Source organism: Zeus faber, assembly GCF_960531495.2.
Source record: "Zeus faber genome assembly, chromosome: 9".
NCBI lineage: Eukaryota > Metazoa > Chordata > Actinopteri > Zeiformes > Zeidae > Zeus > Zeus faber.
In genome coordinates this window covers 2,517,468-2,534,064 of record NC_137197.1, presented here as the reverse complement: position 1 = coordinate 2,534,064, position 16,597 = coordinate 2,517,468, and the positions used below count along the sequence as shown (strand labels likewise).

The 16,597-nt window shown below is 48.5% G+C and overlaps 1 protein-coding gene across 1 annotated transcript in view; it reads left to right on the top strand.

The window, feature by feature from the left end:
• The window catches only part of dchs1a (dachsous cadherin-related 1a), a 109,292-nt gene extending 92,933 nt beyond the window's left edge, over positions 1-16,359 (top strand). Inside the window, exons 11-21 of the mRNA XM_080007468.1 lie at positions 2,407-2,660; positions 3,774-3,882; positions 4,436-4,645; positions 5,321-6,187; positions 6,907-7,020; positions 7,111-7,322; positions 7,890-8,041; positions 8,329-8,459; positions 9,423-9,709; positions 10,272-10,413; positions 11,458-16,359. Coding sequence (XP_079863594.1) covers positions 2,407-2,660; positions 3,774-3,882; positions 4,436-4,645; positions 5,321-6,187; positions 6,907-7,020; positions 7,111-7,322; positions 7,890-8,041; positions 8,329-8,459; positions 9,423-9,709; positions 10,272-10,413; positions 11,458-14,054 — 5,075 coding nt within the window. The 3' untranslated portion in view covers positions 14,055-16,359. The remainder of the gene's footprint in view (positions 1-2,406; positions 2,661-3,773; positions 3,883-4,435; positions 4,646-5,320; positions 6,188-6,906; positions 7,021-7,110; positions 7,323-7,889; positions 8,042-8,328; positions 8,460-9,422; positions 9,710-10,271; positions 10,414-11,457) is intronic.
• Positions 16,360-16,597: the final 238 nt, after the last annotated feature.

Below are 16,597 nucleotides of genomic sequence, written 5' to 3'. Positions count from 1 at the left end.
TACACACACATACACACACCATCATCTGTTGCTGTGGATCTATTCCCATGAAAGACCAAAGAATCTCTTGCTCAGGCTTCTGGGAACCATTAGGGAAAGGATCAGTTACGCATGTTTGTGTGTGTGTGTGTGTGTGTGTGTGTGTGTGTGTGTGTGTGTGTGTGTGTGTGTGTGTGTGCGTGCGTGCGTGCGTGCGTGCGTGCGTGCGTGCGTGTGTGTGTCCTTTTGTGTACTTGGCATCGGAGCCCGTCACTTAGCAGGAGTTGACCTTGGGCTGTTTGGTCCTGCGGGCTTTGTTGTGGTGTTCCAGACACGTGTCAGGCCTGGCTCCGCCCCCAAAACACACACACACACACACGCACACACACATACACACACGCACACACACATACACACACACACACACACATACACACACACACACACACACACACACACACACACAGATCAAGGGGCGGTGGAAACGATCAGGGTCTGTCACACATATGTCACCACATGAAGACGTCGTGATGCTCGGTCTGATCGTCTCAATTAACGACACGACGACGATCTACGTTGATTTATGAGAACAGTGGTTCTCAACTTGGGGCCCGGGGACCCCCCAGGGGTCCTTCAGAAGTTACCAGGAGGTCACCAGCCAAATGACGACTCTGGATCCTGGTTTGACTGAGACACCGAATCAGATCTAATCAATAGAAACGATCAAATGGATCAAACTTTCTATCTATACAGAGAGAGAGGGGGGGGGGAGCGAGAGAGAGAGAGAGGGAGAGAGAGAGAGCGAGAGACAGAGGGGGAGAGAGAGGGAGATCAGTGAATGCGGGGGATCAGTGGATGTGTCGGAGGAGGAATGTAGACCTCTGGATGTCCTGACACTCTCTCATTACTCACTGTCAGACGTTGGGGGATTACTTCCGCCCAAAGGACCAAAAGGAAAAACAATTGACATTTGCTGATACAGTGGATGAGCTGTCCGCTACAGGACACTTCAATTATCTGATTAAAGCGTCGTTTGTTTGACGAACGACTTCCTGCGACGGGAGGGAACCCCCCGCCGGCCGAGCAGGGCCTCACCTCAGTTCACCTGGACCCCCCCCCCCCCCCGGCACTGGAGACGCCGGGATCAGAAACATCCAAAATAAAATTAATAAATCAATAAAAAGAACCCCGTTCCCCCGGCGTCTCTGCCGTGCCGACGTGGGACGGCTGAGCCGGGTCCGTGGCGGAGGAGGGGAACCGGGTGAGAATGTTCCGTGTGGTAACTGCGAGCAGATCAGCAGCTCCAGGGCAAAGTCATCCAGAGAGAAAACACCAGGGAAGTGAAAAAACCAGCCCCGGCAGCCGTGGCGTCACGGCCCTTTCTTCTTCTACTTCTGCTTCTTCTTCTTCTTCTTCTCCTTTTTTTTGGGGGGGGGGGTTGCGGCTCGTTTTTAAAAGCATGAAATGGAAATTGAATCAATGCGCGTCGGGGCCTCTCAGGGCAGGATAATGAAAAGGCGCGGCGCCCCTAATTCCTGCAGAGCACGGCAGGCCGCGGTTGCGTGTCTGCAGCGTGTGTTTACTGTTTTCCTCTGGATGCCGCGGCGTTCTCCAGTGGAAAAACTCGTAAACTGCGGCCAGACCGGCGGCTTTTACTGCAGCGGTGGAGCACTCAGGTAGAGCTGCAGACCCACGCTGATGCGGCCCTCACACGAGACTTTTTCACACTTCTGACACGGCGCTTTCGCTGGTTTTGTTTTGCGTTTTAAGGATTATTTTAAACCGTTATTGTCTCGACCGCGGTAGAGGAGGCGGCAGTTCCCTTTGGGGCTCGCGGCCGATTTCAAGACGTTTATTTTAACAATTGAAGCGTCGCCGCACCGCAAAGGAGCACGGACGGTTGCGATCACCGTGGTGTTTTCCATAAGTTACTCTCTGCTGCTTCATCACGGTGGTGATGTGTCTTCACCATTTTAATCAAGTCAAAACATCTTTAAATGAGTTTTCTTTAATTCCACCACTCATTAAAAACCTGTGGCGTTCCACTCGCAGTACCCTCGCAGCCCACTAGGGGTCCGCTGCCCACAGATGGAGAATCGCAGATGTAGAGAAAATGAATCTATATTAAATAAAGTCAAGTATGAAGACACCGTGGTAAATAAGAAAGGTTAACAGCCGGGCTGGGAAACGTAAAAAGTAAACACGGAAGGAAAACAAACATCCCATTAGCAGTGACATCATGCCGTTAGAACTTCCTCAAAGCTCTTTAATAGACCTTAAAAGTGTGGTTAGGGGTTTATATACGTAGGTGTGGAGGATTTATAGGATTGTATATTCATTCATTTCAGGTACGTTTCATTTCAAACTGTTTTATGAATGAACTATTTGGGTAGGTTCCAGTCCCGCTCACCTCCTCCTCTCCCGCAGGATCTCTGTCCATCTTCAAACCCCTGGACCGGGAGGAGCAGGACACCTTCAACCTCACCATCGTGGTGGAGGACCACGGGATGCCTCAGCGCTCGTCCAGCCAGCTGCTGCGCGTGCACGTGATCGACGTGAACGACCAGGCGCCGCGGTTCGGGCAGAGCCAGTACGAAGCCCAGATCTTTGAGAACCGGGGCCCAGGGTCCAGCGTGGTGACGGTGTCCGCCTCAGACCTGGACCAAGGCGAGTCCCGCACCGTGCACCGAGACATCCGGCCAGTAAACCAGGGGATGGTTTGATAAGTGAATTTGTAAAGGTCAATGTTTTACACGTGCATGGTGTTGATATTTTATAAATACACCCTAAGAATTTCACATGGTAGCAGTGTTACACAGGATTGTAAATGAAAATAGGATGTTGATGGAAGAAAAAGTCATATAATTGGAGTGCAATTTTAAAAATCCAAGTACTGTCACATTATACTGTCACGGTATTTTATGACATTACAGCGGTCGTACAGCAGCGTATTGTAATGACTCACACTATTTACTGTAGAAGGAGACCTGTGCTGCTCCCAGTACAATGGCTGTCAATTGTTGTAAATACCTCCCCGCTCCCAAAAACTCCCCAAAAACCCCCAAACCCCTCTCGCTAGTACCCAGCCCATGTGCAGAGCGTGTGTTGTGAGCAGTTGGTTTGAATTGAAGGACTGCACAGGAGGCTGGGAGCGGGAAGGGCACATTCTCCCGCCCTGAGTCAGGAGCTCGTGAAGCAGAAAGATTAGGAACGCTCGGCGGTGCAGGCGGAGCAGTAAACAGGTGAAGCCGCTGCAGGACCGGCGCTGGGGATGGAAATATTGGGCTTGACAGGTGCTTTTTTTTCCACGGTAAAGTGAGACGTAACATCCGCGGTTTGGAGCAGAACGGTTGATTCTTCAGAGCCTCCAGGAAATCTCCATTTTTGCATTCGCAGTAATTAATGCAAATCCAAAAGATGTGACATATTTGATGTCAATATTTGCGAGAGCTCGAAACTTAGCGAAAGGTTTTGCTGCTGTTCAGCGTCCAACGTCCAAATGAACAGAGCTCAAAGTTCTCGCCCTGAGAAGATGGAGCCTGCATCACCCTCAGGAGGGAATTGAAACGTAAAGATTTATTGTAATGTTGAGACCATGTTGAGCAAGTATTAGTATATTTCCATTTGTTTCTGTGATGTGCAGAATGTGATCACATGACTCTGGTTGTGGTGTGAAGGGGAAACTTTACAAAATCACCCCTTTTTTCACAACCACTGCGGGCCCCGGGTTCTCCTCCATCCGTCGGTGGGATTCCGTTAGTAACTGGCGTGTTGTCGCAGGCACCAACGCTCAGGTGACGTACGGAGGCGTCTCGGGCGGCTTCAGCATCGACCCGGCCACCGGCCTCGTCTCCACCACCAGGACGCTGGACCGGGAGCAGCAGGACGTCCACACCCTGACCGGTAAACAAGCAAATCAACACAAAGTTGGGATAGAAGCTCTGACAAAGGAGAAAGGATCTTTATTTAGCGAGGTTGTCAACATGTTTTGAGAGTCTTTCTCTCCTTTTTGACGATGTTTGTTCTGTTTTATTGACTTTTTCAGAACAACACTTTTCAGTTTTCAGAATAATAACTTTTATTTCCTTTTTTCCCTTTGTACTGAAAACACGCTGCACCGTCAGTTTGTTATTCTTTGAATGGTTTATTATGTTTCTCCATGTTTGCTTCCTGGCGACGCTCAGAAGGCTGTTGTCAATATCTGAGGTTGGAAATGATTGTTCTTTGTTCTTTTATTTAAAGAAATAAAAGGGACAAGTTCAGTTCTTTTCCAGGCGTGTGCGTGAAGTCTTTGGAGAAGCAAAGTCTTCAGCGTAACGCTACCAGACAGGGTTTCAACCAAGCTCCGGTTTCTTCAAGCTCTGGATTCTCAACCTGTTTTGGATCGGGTGTCTCCTCTGGAGTGCGCGTTGTGCTCCCCACTCATCCTGTCGTCCCGCTGCTCTTCCTCTGACAGTGTACGCCAAAGACGGAGGCGTGCCGCCCAACATGGCCAAGGCCACGCTGAGGATCAGGGTCCTGGACGAGAACGACAACGCCCCGGTGTTCGGGCGGCTCTTCTACAGCCTGGAGGCCCCAGAGAACCTGGACGCCTCGGAGCTGTTCACCCTCAGAGCCACAGACCAGGACGCGGCGGAGAACGGAGAGATCAGCTACAGGATCTCAGGTGGAGGACGTGTCCCCTTCCATTTGAAAAGATGGAGTTCAGTGGAGCAAGTTTACTGACTGTCATGTCTTGATGACATCCAGGGTCAAGAAGTGAACATTAGTTAAAGTTTGTAACTCATCACTTCACTGTGATTTGTCTTTTGACTTGTGAAGCTCCCTAAGATAGGATAATATTATATAAGATAATATTAGATAATATAATGAGATAAGATAAGATAATAAGATATAAGATACGATAAAATAAGATAAATAGATAAGATAAGATAAGATAAGATATGATAATATAAAATAATAATAAGATAAAATAATATAATATAAGATATTAAGATAAGACAATATTAGATAATATCAGATAAAAACATAAAAGATAAGTAAAATAATAATATAAAATAATAATAATAATAATAATAATATATAAAAACATTGAATACAAATGAAAACTAAAGATTTAATTAACTAACTAATAATAATAATAATAAAATAAAAAAAGAATTAAAACTAAGAAGAAAGAAATATATACCTATAAAAATTACAATATTGCAAGGTGCAATTAAATCATGCCGGAGTGTTTGGGGTGTATTAAAGTGCAAATAACCTGTATCTTATATTTTGAAAAATGCTCAATTCATAATGTTTATTCCCGATAAGGAATGTTATTTTGCTCAATTTACAGCTGGAGACCCAACGTCGGACTTCCGCTTGGACAGCCGTTCGGGCGTGCTCTCCACCTCCAGGCCTCTGGACCGGGAGAAGAAGGCCCGCTACACACTGACCGTCACGGCCCAGGACCATGGCCGCCATCCCCTCAGCAGCTCGGCCACCGTGGAGGTCTCCGTCCTGGACCTCAACGACAACAGCCCCCAGTTCCAGAGCGGCAGCTACACCGCCGACGTGTCCGAGGACGTCCCCATCGGCTCCTTCGTCCTGGAGGTGAAGGCCTCGGACCTGGACCACGGCCCCAACGGCCAGGTGATGTACTTCCTGAGCAGCGGCTCCCGCAGCACCTTCATGATCGACCAGAGCTCGGGCCGCATTATCACGGCTGCGCCCCTGGACCGGGAGAGGACGGCGTCTTACACCTTCGAGGTCTGCGCCGTGGACTCCTCTCCTGCCGAGCCGCGGAACGCCACCGCCCACGTCACCGTCTACATCCAGGACGTCAACGACAACGCGCCCTTCTTCATCCAGGATCCGCTCATCCTCAACATCTCTGCCGGCACGCTGTCCAACCACCGGGTCCTGGCCACCATGAGGGCCGAGGACAAGGACTTTGGGGCCAACGGTTCAGTGTTCTACCGCTTCTCCGGCCCGGTGTGGGGTTTCACCATCAACTCCCTCACAGGGGACATCCAGGCCACGGAGAAGCTGCAGGTGCTGACTCAGAGCCAGAGGACGCTGCTGGTGGAGGCCATGGACCAGGGCAGCCCCGCCCAGTCCTCGCTGGGCGTGGTCGTCATCTACATCAGGGAGCAGAGCTACAGGGGAATCCGTTTCGGCCGCAACGCCCGTGACGTCAGCCTGCAGGAGAACGCTGCCAAAGGTACGGGTCTCATACTCCACATATGATATCAATTCCTGGAATTCATATAATCAACAGAACAAATGAATCGAAGATGGAGACAAACTTTCGATAAAAGAAAGAAAACCCAGATGTTGGAAAAGAATGTTGCAGTTTCCAATGGAATTCTGGGACTTGTAGTGTCATCGACCCAACTCAAACCGTCTGATGGAGACGCCTTCTAGTCCAGGAAAGGCAGAAATAAATGCATAAATATCCCGCATCATTCGCTCAAATGATGATGCCTTAACGTACAACCAAGACATCAGCGTTTTCAGAAACAACATTTGAACATGAGATGATACTTGGATCTGAAAGTGTAACTTCAACCTGCGTGTGTAGGGGTCCTGCAAGGCGCTGTGACAGGGCCCTGAAGTTTTACATCCCCGTTGGACAACAGACAGAAACTCTTTACACTCTGTAGCTGCCTTTCACGAGTGACCGACCCACGAAGATTCCAGCAAAAGAAAGAAAGAAAGAGAGAAAGAAAGAAAGAAGGAAAGAAAGAAAGAAAGAAAGAAAGAAAAAGCTGGTTTGGATGTCTGGAATGTCGGTTAAGTGAGGTCTAGATAAACAGGGCTCTACTGTATTAACCGTAATTCAAAGTGAATGACTTTAAAAAGAGTGATAATGACTTTGTTGTGTGTGTGTGTGTGTGTGTGTGTGTGTGTGTGTGCGTGTGCGTGTGTGTGTGTTACCAGGCACCGCTGTGATCCAGACCCAGGCCCAGTACCCTGACGGTTCCAGGTCTGGGATCAGCTACAGCATCTTCAGTGGAAACAGGAAGCAGTCGTTTGGAATCAGCCGCAGCTCAGGTGGGTGGAGAGCAGGAAGATCCTCCTTCAGAAACCTCCACCCTCGCTTTCCGTCTCACACACGTTCTGTCTTGCCTCGTTTTTCGCCAGGGGAAATTTGGGTTCAGGCCTCTGAAGGGCTGGACTTCGAGGAGACGCCGAGACTCCGCCTCGTGGTGAAAGCGGAGACGGCGGCGTCCAGCTCCTACATGGCCGTCAACCTGATCCTGCAGGACATCAACGACAACCTGCCGCGCTTCCAGCTGCAGAACTACGTGGCCTACATCCGGGAGGCGCAGGGCTACGACTTCCCCATCATCCAGGTGGAGTGACCCGTCTCGCATACACCTTGCGAGGAGGGGTGTCGGAGTAGAAAGGACATAACCTCAAACCCAAGAAGTCTGGAGAGTTTTCGGTGGCGCCGGGCAGCGGCTCCTTCTGAGCTGCTGTGATTGGTTTCCATTGATGGAATACTTGGGAGTGTGATCACGTCAATATTTCCTTTTCAAGTCCTCAAGAGGTGTGCATTCTATGAGAAAACCTCTTTGACTCTATTTGAAAGCAGATGGAAAGGCATTTTTTTCTCTTTGGCAGCAACAGGTTAATGTGCCGCCGAGGGTGTAGCGGGGCTGTGGTCCGCGGCCCCCTCTACTATTACCATGAGGCACATTCAGCCACTCTTAAAGACGAAAAAAACAAAAAATAGAAATACCAATTTCTACGTTTTCTGCATCACTTCCTTCGTCAAAGTGAGAGGACGGAGCAAAACGCATGATAAGTCAAGGTTTTAGGGGCAGTAGAAAACATTGGTGTAAACATTGGTCCGACCTTTGGGTCCAAAGTTGTTGGATTAGCGTCTGGGTTCTAAACCAAGGTGTTCGGTTCCGCAGGTCGTGGCCAACGATCTTGACCAAGGTCAGAACGGTCAGGTGACCTACTCCATCCGCTCGTCCTCCATGAGCGGCTTGTTTAAGATCGACCCCCTGAGCGGGAGCATCTCCACGGCCGCCATCATGGACCGGGAGATCTGGACCCAGACCAAGTGAGACTCTCTCTGCTCCGGCTCTCCGCCATGTGGTTCTCCTCAGTTAATCTGTTCCTGACTCACATCCACAGAACTACCTTCTGTTGCCGTGGCACCGACTCATTTTCTCATGCAAATTCCTCCTAATGTTGTATTGGAAAAATACATTTATTATAATAGTCTGGAAGAGAAACAGGCCGATCCAAGAGGGGGGGGGGGAGGACCGTTATGAAAGCCAAAGAAAAAAAAATAAAAATAAATTAATCAAAGTCAAGACCCTGACATTCTGCGTTCTGTGGCTCCAGGCTGGTTGTCATGGCAACAGACCGGGGCTCCCCGCGACTCGCAGGCTCCGCCACCCTCACCGTGATCATCGTCGACCTCAACGACAACAGTCCCACCATTCCTCTGCCACAGGAGGTCCGGGTGCCCGAGGGTGAGTTCCCATCACACACACACACACACACACGACCCCCCTGGTGGTCATGCAGCAGGACTCTCTAACACGCACGTGGAGCGTTTGCCAAGTGTATGTCTCCATTTCCTGCCTGTTTGACGTCAACAGGGCAGAAAAAATAGGATTGGGAAAAAAAATCAAAAGATCCTCAAAGGGGTCCTCAAAGGAGTTGTAGGTAGTCCGCAGCAAGATTATTACTATTTCATGTACTTTGCACTTTGCAATTTGTTGTTCTACATCTTTTAATATCTTTTTGCTCTTAGTCTTCCCCGGGAGGTCTTGTAGTAAAATAGTTTGTGAACTCCGGCGATTGCACATGAAAATGAGTCTCTGTAGATCAAACAGGAAACAAAGTATCTGGCAAGCCTGTTGCATCATGTGATATCCCCTGCCTCATCAACCCCTTTTTTGCTTTATGTAATTTATTTATATTATTCACTTTATTCAATCCCAAATGTCTCCTTTGGCAACTACCTTGGCTTATGGCCAGACAGCAGGCTCACCTTCTACCCCTGCGTCACCAACTTTGACTCTTTTTTTATACAGCACTTTTCTTCAGAAGGGAGAAAACAATTGGTCCAGTCTACGTCTCTGCCAATTATTGATTATGCAGATGTTGTTTTCAGGCATCTCTCATCCTCATTTTTCAAAACCCAAAACCCTTAATCCCCTCTACTGCAGCACCTTATCCTGGGAAGACCATTAATTTCAACCAATTCAGTAAAGCATTTCTTACATGCTGAAGAAAGACACTCCAGGATACGGTTGAGCAGAGGTATCCTACCACAGAGATAGATAGATAGATAGATAGAAAGATAGATAGATAGATAGATGGATAGATAGATAGATGGATAGATAGATAGATGGATGGACAGATAGATGGATGGATGGATAAAGTGCAGTCCAATCCGTCCAACACACTCTCTCTCCCTCTTCTTCCAGACGCTCTGATTGGCTCGCTGATCGCCCAGGTGACGGGGAACGACGTGGACTCGGGCCCCGCCCTGTCCTACACCCTGCACCTCGGGGCAGACTCCCAGGGGACGTTCGGGGTCTACCGCTTCGGCGGGGGCGTGTCCCTGACCGGCCCGCTGGACTACGAGGAGCGGACCTGGTACACGCTGACGGTGCACTCCTCCGACTCCCGGCACCGCACCGAGGCCAACTTCACTGTGCGGGTGGAGGACGTCAATGATAACAGCCCCGCCTTCACTCAGGACCTCTACCAGGTACTGAACACCCTGTTGGCCCAGTTAAGTTTAGTTTCCAGCCGGCTTTATGAAGCACATTGAATAAAATGAAACATAATGGAGAATATAAACAAGATTAGAGTACTGAAAAATATCCTGTAAAACTCAACAAATACATTTGTCATGATAACATTGGTGAAAAGTCCTAAATGTACCTAATTCCCTTTTGTTTAAGTGCCTGCACTTACTTCAGAGACTTACTGTCCTTTGGAGGCTTGTAACCTACTATGACTCCACGTCTAGTATTCCGTTTCAATCGGGATCTGCATGAGCAATATCTGAAGGAAATATGGTTCACTAGCACTTTATGAAGTATGATAGACTCTGTTATATCAGGACCCTGGATATGACACTTATATACCATTAGTTATGTAGAAGTTCCACTGTGGTACTTTTGCAGGCCAAAACTGACTGAGTGAGCAAAACAAACAAACTAAAAAAAAATTTTGTTTTAATATTTCGGATGTGACACAAAATCAGTCAACACACAAAAAAACAGTAATGGTAAAACAGAATTTCTTATTATTCGTGTGTTTTTAAGGTGACTGTTTCCGAGCACATCCCGGCAGGCAGCGCCGTCGTCACGGTGACGGCAACCGACCGCGACACCGGGGAGAACGGCCGCGTCACGTACCGAGTGATGTCCTCCAGCAGGAACATGTTCCACATCGACTCCAAAAACGGTATGATCACAGGGCCACATTACATGAGCCTTGGAACCTATTTAAAACCATGAAGCTGTTATATATTTCTAAAAGCAACCACCTTTTAAAATGTAATAAACAAATACAAAATACTTCAAAAGTCACTTTGACAAAACATGCATTATCGTAGCTGCCAGAAGGACCAGGAGACTATTTTAAGGTCCGAAACCCGAAAACGATATGTTGCGCTGGGATGGTGTGGTTTGAGCAGCCACACCTGTCTTGGGTCTAGGTGATTGGGCCCAGGATTAGGGTGGCTGTACACCTGTTGCTCATTAGAGTAATCAATGCGCAACAGGTGACACCCCATCCCCCCACACACACACACAGGAGAGGAGCCCTTGTCATGACATGCCGTCCATCTTGCTTGTTTCACCTAACCCACTCGCTAAAATAAACTGTCTGCTACCCCGTCGTCTGTGTTTCTGTGCTGGAGGGCCCTGAAAAGGCCACTTGGGTGTCGTGTGTTAGGCCAAACTGCCACACAACATTATAAAGAGACAATATTGAAAATCAGAAAGTGTGAGATAACAGAAAATTAGTCAGGAATGTAAAATGTGTGGACTGACTAGTAAACAAACTTAAACTCAATTTGATACGGATATGGTCCTTAATGACATTTCAAGTTATTTCATCAATGTTTTGCAAATTAAAGTCTACCAAAAACAAGATTATGGGATGTTTTGGTCAAGATAACATCAAGAAATTATTGTCTAACACGTGTCTAGTCTTAGGCCGTACCCTGTCCTTTTCATGATTACTTTTCATTACATGCAATGCCTTAAAATGCTGCAATTATCCTCTACATAATGACCACTGCCTCTCCTGTAATTACAGTGTTTAACAGCAATTCAATGACTCAGTGGAATAATTTACTATCATTTATTTGATAGCAGACAAGCCCGGTCTAGAAAAGGATTTGTTCCATCAATCATGATGGGATTTGGATAGTTGGTTGTTGATTTTAAAGAAATGACTCTAAGATTACTCTCAGACCATTTCTCCCAATCTGTCTCCTAACAGGCACTCTGTTCATCAACCAGAAGCCGGAGTTTGATTTCGAGAACCCCTCCATCCTGGTGGTGATCGAGGCTCGTGACCATGGCACGCCGCCACTTTCCTCCGTCGCCACTGTCCAGGTGCAGGTGTCCGACGTCAACGACAATGCCCCAGTCTTCCACCAATCAGAATACAGAGCCACTGTCTCAGAGGACGGCCTTCCAGGCTCCACCATCCTGACCCTGGAGGCTGTGGATGGAGACCTGTCCCGGGACAACTGTGGCTTTGACTTTGCCATAGCCAGCGGCAACACAGGGAACACTTTCCAAATCGAGAGCAGCGTGCGGTTCCTGGAGGGCCGTGGCTTCCAGACTGTGGGCAGCCTGGTCCTGGCAGAGGGCCTGGACTTTGAAGCAGTGTCCAGCTACAATTTGAGCGTTGTGGTATCAGATCGCGGCGTCCCTCAGCGAAGCTCCAGCGTGCCCATCCTCATCAGTGTCTTAGACGCCAATGACAACCCGCCAGCCTTCAGCCGAGGGGAGTATAGCGTGGTGCTGAGTGAGGGGGCTGCGGCGGGGACAGAGATCCTCCACCTGTCAGCCACGGACCCAGACTCGGCCCCCAACGGAGAGGTGCAGTACTCCATCAGCTCAGGGGATGAGACAGGTCTCTTCCAGGTGGATCGCTGGACAGGGGCTTTCCGGCTCCAGAGAGCCTTGGACAGCGAGAGGCAGGGGTCCCATGTTGTGGTTGTGCAGGCCACAGACGGTCAAGGCCACTTCGCCCTGGCACCGGTCAGTGTGGAGGTGAAGGATGTCAATGATAACAGGCCCTACTTTCCTCTCAAGCTGCTAACTGCCAGCGTCAGGGAAAACCAACCCCAGAATGCCGTAGTGACCATGTTGCATGCCATCGACCGTGACAGAGGCATGTACGGGCAGCTGAGATACTTCATGTTGGACTCTATCGAGGGCAAAGACGCCTTCCTCATCAACCAGAATTCAGGGGAAGTGAGGACACGCTCCACCTTTGACTATGAAAAGGTGAACTCCTTCCATTTTGTTGCTGTTGCCATGGATGCGGGCAATTATTCTGCCACGGTCACAGTGCAGGTGTATGTGACAGGGGAGGATGAATACGATCCTGTCTTTACCTCCTCAGAGTTCTCTTTCCAAGTGGCCGAGGGAGCACCGAAAGGACAAAGCATCGGTCAAGTGCAGGCCAGAGATGAGGACGAAGGTCTGGATGGCATTGTCCTCTACTCTCTGGTGGATGACTCTCCCTACTTTGAAGTCAACAAATCGACAGGTGTGATTTCCCTGAAGATAGACAGCTACAGCAGACACTTGGGCCGCTCAAAGAGGGAGCTGCGTCTAATGACCCTAGACCTGATTGCCCACAGCCCTCTGGAGGCGTCTCGCACGTCATCTGCCCGGATCACTATCGATGTGACCCATACCGCTTTTGGTCTAGCCACAAATGTGAATATGCTGCTAATCAGTGTCATTGCAATCTCCCTTGGGACCATCATCATCTTGATCATTATTGCTGTTGCACTTTTCTTTTTCAAACTGAGACGCCAGAAGAAGCAGCAACAGGCTTGCTGTCGAACACCAGCGTCTGGCACAGTATTACACCGGCTCGAGGAAACCAAACTGGCGGGAAATGAGATGATCTACCACCAGGCCCTTCCGGGGTATGCTCCCGATCAGGGGGGGAACAGTGGTGGTCCCTACACTCGTGGCGGCTCGCTGGATCCCTCCCACTCCAGTGGACGGGGCTCTGCTGAGGCCGAAGCGGCGGAGGACGATGAAATCAGAATGATCAATGAGTATCCTAGGGTGTCCAGTATCTCCTCATCCATGCAGGAACGCATCTCAGCCCGAGGCCCGGACTCAGGGATCCAGCAGGATGCAGATCAACTGTCGGACGTTTCCTGCGAGCCCCCCATGGACGCCAACCAGTGGTTCAAAGGGAAGAAGCTGGGCAGCCTGAACAGTACTCTGTTAGCTGGCCAGATGCCCGTCTACAGGGATGAGGGAGGTGGATATCTGGGTGTAGGGCGGGGGCTAAACATCTCCCACCCGAAAGACTATGCCTTCCCGGAGGACGGTAAGCCCACGGTGGATGGCTCCCTGACGGCCATTGTGGCCAGTGATGAGGAGTTAAGAGGCAGTTACAACTGGGACTACCTCCTGAACTGGTGTCCCCAGTTCCAGCCCCTGGCCAACGTATTCACAGAAATAGCGCGATTGAAGGACGAGACGGCTCCACCGAATCCCCGGAGGCCGTTTCATCACAAGGCCAAGGCGGAACCCAGAATCGACCCCCCGCCCCTCATCACCTCCGTGGCTCACCCCGGAGCCAAGACAGTTCCACCCAAGCCCGCTGTGGGGAGGACCTTCCCCCAGCTGGCTTCGTTTCGGAGGTCGCCGCTCAGCAGTGAGGGCTCCATCTCCTCCGTCGCCATGTCTCCCAGTTTCTCCCCCTCGCTGTCGCCGCTGGCGGCTCGCTCTCCGGCCGTCACGCCCTTCAACGTGTCCCAGGGGCCCTCGGCCTCCATGATCAGCACGACGGAACACCATCTGGAGCACAGCGAGGAGGCCGAGATCAGGATCTGAACACAACGGAGTCCTCCGAAGGTTGAACTTGAGACCGTCCCATCAGGGCGAAATGGACGAGGCCAAACTCATTTCTCTCCGTTTGATCAGTGTTAATTTGCACATTCAAGTAGGGATTCATTCATGATGTCAATATTTTGTACAAAGCAGTGTTTATATTTTTTATACTGACATGTTTTTTGACAAGAAGTGACAATACTGTGTCATGGGTTGCTATAACCTCAGAATATATTTCTATATTTGTATATTTGTAGCCTGTACTGTACTGTCTCCTCAATTTTACTGTTGTACTGTAAGTTTTATTTTATGTGATTATTAACATCTGGTGTTTTTTATTGAAGCTCTCTGTTAACTTTTGATGATTTGGGATTTTTGTAACAGACTCCTGTAAATATTTATAAAAGAAGAAACGTACTTTCCAGAGCAAACATGAAGATCTGTCAGAATACAGAATTTTTCTTCGGAATCAAAGTGTTTGATGCCTCATCCCACATCGCTTGAGCCGCAAAATGCTTGAATGTTCTGTGTCCTTGATGGTTCAGTTCCATATAGAACGGTTTTATCTCACTCCTTCAGGGTCACCTGGCACCTTTAATCCTTCACTTAAAAAGCCTTGCATACGCCACTTAAAGTGAGTTCAGAATCCTTGATGTCGCTCCTTATTTTGTAACTAACCCGTGACGCTCTCCATCGCAAACGTCATTTTCATGTTGAAAACCTCCATCTTGAGACACGCTCTGGCAGAAGGCAATGGAAGACTGAGCGGAACCAAACTGAACTGGGCTTCAATTCATTCAGCATTAAAAGCACTTAAAGCGCAGGCATACGTTAAAAGACGTAAGAACTAAAGAATTACGAACCACCGGTGAACATGTCCCAGAACACCATTGTCAGAATACTCGATGCGAACTCTGTTTACTTCTTTATGTGCCATTCAATGCCCCTAGGGGGCGCCGAGCGATTCCGCGGAACCTATTTCCAGAGCGAGCTGCCGAAAAAACAGAAAATAACAGCGAAGCAACAATGGCGGCGAGAGGCGGTGACTGCGGCTTTGATGGATTTCCAGATGAAAACAAGAAAACAGGAAACAGTCTGAAAACAGACTGCCGCGACGGCAGGGCACGTGGACCAATCAGCTCTCAGAGCGAGAAAAAGACACTGCGAAATCACCGCTTGATGTTCTTTTCTTGTTCCGAACGTGTCTTTTTGGTTAAAATGTTCTACTTCTTTTTAAGGATGCCTCCGTCTTGACACCCTGTCAATGAAACAATGAAAGGCTTTATTCGTCAATTTGATGTGAGGAATTGGTTAGAATGTGTATTTGTATGTGGGCTCCTGCGTGGGCTGGGAGAGTGTCGCAGAGGAACTTCCTGTCGGTGACCCCACCGTTACACATTCTGTTTCTGTTTCACTTTCGCCTGAACCGTTGTCCGGTTCGAAGTCCGACCGAGTAGCCGCCGCCGCCGCCGCCGCTGGAGCGTCCACAGTGTGGAATAGTTATAGAGTATAACAGTAAAACATGCTGACAGCTCAGAGCGGCTCCACCTGTGATTCAGGAACACCGCACAGGATGAAGGGAGACATGAGGATAAGCAGCGAACCTTTAATTTCAATTGACAAATAATTTCATGTCATTTCTAACGCGGTTTAAACATTCCAACAGTGAGCTTCTTCTTCCGAGATGGCTGATTCATTAAGCCGGTTTCTTTAATAATATGGACTGCAAAAATGTCATTTTACCAACGGTAAGTGATTAAAATTAGGTCAATCCTGAACCACTGCACTCTCACCACGCACACCACGCGCACTCTATGAAATATGAAAAGTCATAAGTATTCAGAAATATCATGAATGTCGTCAGTAATTCAGGATATTGCCGTAAGTTAGGACACACCCGGGGAATGTTTATTGATCCAGCGTTGAGGAGGAGGTTTCAGCCTGAAGCCATATCCCGCAGAAGGAACTGAGGTTTTACAGTTTTTACATGTTGTACAGGAGGCACCCAGAGCCACGGCCTTAATGTGGAAAAAAGATTATTCTGACACGTGTTTGAGCCGCTCCCTTATCCATACAATAAAGTTTTTGACTTTGCAAACGCAAACTCACGTCTTACTAATTACGACTTTTATTTATTGATAAATTATTTTGACTACGTCGTCATCGATTTGACCATTGCCAAAAACACATGGAAACTACCTAATCTGCTAATATGAAGTTTTGCTTTGGTTGTTTCTCCTGAACAGTTTAACCCTTTCAAGCCTTTCATGTTTCAATTGTTCAAACTGTGCCACATGGTCTGGAGCTGTCTGTGAAAAGTGCCTGAATAAAGAACTTACTGCCAAAAACGCTGCCCTCAGCCTCTCTGCACTGGAAAAACAACTTCCTTTTAGTTGTATGAGCCTCTGAATGGGAGTTGTATTTACTAAACGTGGGGTTTTGTTTGCGCTAACTATTTCACCAAGTTTTTCAATATTTCTAAGATTTGAACTTAAATCGACATGCCGACATTTGACATGCCATCAATGCCATCTTGATGGGTTTTA